Genomic DNA, 4,196 nt, shown 5'->3' with positions numbered 1-4,196 from the left:
TATGTCCACTGCTACCCCTGCGTCTAATGATTTGGTGACCTGGTCATAGAAGGCACCGGGTTGGTCTGACAGGACCTGCCGCTAATGAACCCGTGTTGATTGCCCCTAAGCAAAATCTCCCCCGCTGGCCCCTCGTGGCTATGTGCCAGAATAACTTTCTCAAAAAGATTACCCAGGATCGAGGTAAGATTAACTGGCCTATAGTTTCCCGGGTCCTCCTTCCTCCCTTTTTTGAAGATGGGAACCACGTTGGCCCTCTTCCAGTCCTCTGGCACCACACCAGAGCACCACGAGTGCTCATAAAGCCATGCCAGGGGTCCTGCAATGACCTCAGCCAATTGCCTCAGTATCATGGGAGCCAGATTCATCAGTGGGGATAACACACAGGGATATTCTCTTCTTTTTATCCAAATATTAATGAAAAACAACATTGCTATTTATAGAAAACGCCTACAGCTTTTATACCCCGCTGCAACTCCTGGTCTAAGATTTAGGCTCAACTCAATGCAAAGCCTGAGTCTAGCTAAGGTCCAACCTGGCTGAACCTCAGCAAGGTCATCTCCAATATGAATCCTGACAAGATGAATTCAGTCCTTCGCCATTCTGTTGAGGACTCAGCAACGCTGCACTTTACTGTGTACAGGGGTTTTTGGCAAGAGCTTAAAAAAACGTGCTTCTGCATGACCTTAAATCTCCCATGACACTGCTGGTCTAGTGCCTTTGGCCAAAATTTTTCCTTCTCCACTGTGCTGCGTGCTGTTTTTACTACTTTTTACTATTCCTACCCCAGAAGTGGCTGCAATTCAGCAGTTTCCTCAGTCTATAATGTGCAAAGTGTTTATTGGATCCTTTTGTATGAGGAGCTGTACATATGGATGTAAAGTTGTCTCTATCACCCATATAGTGGCTAGTTGTCTAAAAATCTAGACACCAATATCACTATAGTGCTTCTTTACTAATTTCATTTTGCCTTTTACCAAATACCACATATCCATTAGTATTCAGAGACAAGTTTGCCAGCTCTCACAGAGGAGATAAGCCCCAGGTCACTCCTGGTCACTCCTGCAGGAGAACAGGCACTCTAGACCACCTCTAGTACATCCAAAACCCAAACATTTGGTCCACCAGATGTGTTCTTAATTTGCAACTGGCTAAGGAGGCAGCTCATGCTAAGTTCACTCTGTCTTCTTTTAAATAGTGGAGGCAAAGAAAGCTGATAGCAAGCCCTAGGGCTTTGTATTGCAGCCACTCCATAACTTCTCAGTGAAGGCAGGAGGGGAGGAAGGCTCTGCCTATATGCTGGAGGAAGTAAAGGGAATGGACGTACTTGGACTGGAACCTTATGGAAGAACTTGGCTCTTGGGGTTTGCATGGTGGATCTATTGCTTAGGGGTGCATGAAATTGTGCTCTGTCTGGTGCAGGCTAGACATGGAAGCCAGGGTTATGCTATTCCCTTTACACAGCAAGTAATCAGAAGGTGCTGGCAGAGACCAGAAACTGGTCTCTGCCATGTGATCAGACCCTGTGGACCCAAGAGGTATAAAAGCACCTTGTTGCCTTTCCCCACTCAGCAGTCTGGGTGCTTGTATACAGGGTGGCCCATCCAGCACACTCGAAACTTGACGGCAACACGTCCAACATGCCCAATGCAGTTCTGCATTTAGTGGGTCCCTAGCTGACTCTTGGAGAACTGGCAAGAGTCATTATATTCTTTTCAGCTGGAATCCCTTGGTGTGTCACCAACAACACATGGAAAACTCAACCGTAAAGTTACCAAGGCCTCTCTGGGAATGCCAGTAATCCCTTTCACCTTTTCTGCTAACCACATAGTTAGTGAAGGGGAGATTGAGAGGCAGTTTTAAAAGGCTGAAGAACTCAAGTTTGTCAGCAACTTCTGAATTACAAATCAATTCACTCAGGCTCTACCACAGCTACTTACAGCACATGCACATAAGGTTCACAGAATAACAGCAGCACTGAATCGTAGACCCTACTGGAGTTGACTTGATAGCTGCACTCGTCTGCTCAGTCTTTCAAATGTAATTAGGCAATAGAAATATATTTAAATGGTCAAGAGGTCTCTTTGCATAAATACAAACAGATGCATATGACTGGTGAGTATTCTCTTTTCACAGGATGCCGTATGTGAACAGAGCTTACTCTATTAATTAAATCAGCATTTGTCTTGAGGAGGTGAAATCCTGGTCCAAATATATAGTTAATGGGTGTTTTGTCATGGACTTTAATAGAGCTTTATACCTACATTTCTTTAAATGGCAAAACTGGTTGCCTTCTACTAGTCTCTTCTCTTTAGGTTGCTGAGCCAATGCAATTATGGTGGATTTTATTTCGGCTCATGCAGCAGTTACAGAAAGGCTAACTACATTGCAATGGCACCAACAAATTCTAGCTTCCACTCTTACGTTGATACATCCCCCTATAGGCAATGAATAACTGGGGATATAATTTGGCTAGTACAATCACCATTACTTCAGCAACAAACAGATTAGAAGAGACCAGACTAGCAAGTTAACTGAATGTAACATGTAAAATGCCTAGTTTTCTTCTGAAGTCCTTCAGAGTATATCTATGCTTCTTCGCAGCTGTATTAGTGCATGCAGAGCTCCATGTGACTGCAACCAGATTGCTCTGGTGCTTGTCGTAGCTTGTGTATGACTGCACCACATTAGTTCAGGATGCGGCCCACCAGGCCATTCTATCCGGCCTGCGGGGCCCCTAAAAATTTAGAAAATTAATATTTATCTGCCCCTGACTGCCTATCATCTGGCCCTCGATGGCTTGCCAAAACTCAGTAAGCGGCCCTTCACGCAAAATAATTGCCCGCCCCTGCTCTAGTTTAACATTGCAAAGACATACCCCTGGAGGCAGTAATTAAGGGCCACAAAATAATTCCTTTCCACGATGCTTTTCAGAACACAACCACCTTTTCAAAGCCTTAAACATGATTCTCTCTCAACTTTTCACATATATGCATATAGAAAACCTTCCACTGCCTGCATGTAAATCTGTATCCCAGCAAGACGGTATACCTACCCATTCCTCCCTTCTCCATAAAGCAACAGTGATAATATAGTAACATCAGATTAATCAAAACCCATGGAATTTCCTGTGTTGCAATCTGCAGCACTACAGACCACATGAACCCTTCAGACTTGATCATTTCCCAAACTCAAGAGTCTAGTGTATATCTATGCAATACAAATGATTAATGGGAGAGGGATGGCTGGGATGTTGTCTATACAGAACATGCAACATGAGTTTAGAAAAAGGAGTTATTTTGCACTCCTCAGGTTAGAATATTCTCCAAATTAAAATAAAGGAAAATGTGTTATTGTCTAACAGGTCAGCTCACCTGTTGTCTAACAGGTTAGATCACTAGCTCATACAAACTGACTTAGTTCTCCTGACATCAGCTATGTTGATTTATACAAGCTCAGGATCTGGCTCATTCATATATCTATATTTTGTCTGTTTGTTTGCTTTTGCCTTCTCTTTTTTTTAGCATTCATTGAATGGTTTCCATATGCATACAACTCAATCCTCATCATGCACTTACCGACAACGGTGAGGTTGACTTGCGCTTGTCTGCTGCCTACTTTGTTCTCTACCACTAGCGTGTAGCACCCACAGTGCTCTTGCTTTGTTGAGGAGATTGTTAGCTTGCTGCTGTTTTCAGCATTCTCAATTTTGATGTACTCATTTTCTTGAATCTGCCAAATTAAACAGAAAGATCATCAAAGAGCTATCACAAGCGGTGGTCTTCGCCTCTCTTACAGGAAGGAGCCCACAATTAGGTTAATTACATTATCAAAAGATGTCTGTAGTTGATGCCATAAAGGCTAGGGACAGAAATTACATGTAAACCAGTACAAGGGATCAGACACTGGTTCAAATCTGTAACACAACAGAAGCTCAGTGCACATGAACTGCTTTCAAAATGGCTGAAACTGGTTTAAGACAAACCTGGATGGATGTACTATCAGACTTCACTGATTTAGGTTAAGTCAGTTTATTGAAATTCTGTCCTAGGTCCCCTTCAGATTCAAGTTAACTCACAGACCCCCAAGATCCTAGAATGCTTTGCACCACCCCCACAGGCCACATCCCTCTAGGTTGAAAATGACCCATCCACTACCACTCTCTGGGTGCGGCCCTCCAGCCAGTTGGCGACCCA

The 4,196-nt window shown here is 43.6% G+C and overlaps 1 protein-coding gene across 3 annotated transcripts in view; it reads right to left on the bottom strand.

The window, feature by feature from the left end:
* Positions 1–4,196, bottom strand: part of MYLK (myosin light chain kinase) — a 286,443-nt gene that overhangs the window by 74,610 nt on the left and 207,637 nt on the right. For all 3 annotated transcript variants that reach the window (XM_019522572.1, XM_019522573.1, XM_019522574.1), the window contains one exon: positions 3,579–3,732. In XM_019522572.1, coding sequence (XP_019378117.1) covers positions 3,579–3,732 — 154 coding nt within the window. The remainder of the gene's footprint in view (positions 1–3,578; positions 3,733–4,196) is intronic.

Source organism: Gavialis gangeticus, unplaced genomic scaffold (genome assembly GCF_001723915.1).
Source record: "Gavialis gangeticus isolate Ggan-Ray unplaced genomic scaffold, GavGan_comp1, whole genome shotgun sequence".
Taxonomy (NCBI): domain Eukaryota; kingdom Metazoa; phylum Chordata; order Crocodylia; family Gavialidae; genus Gavialis; species Gavialis gangeticus.
This window is presented reverse-complemented; position numbering and strand designations above follow the sequence as displayed.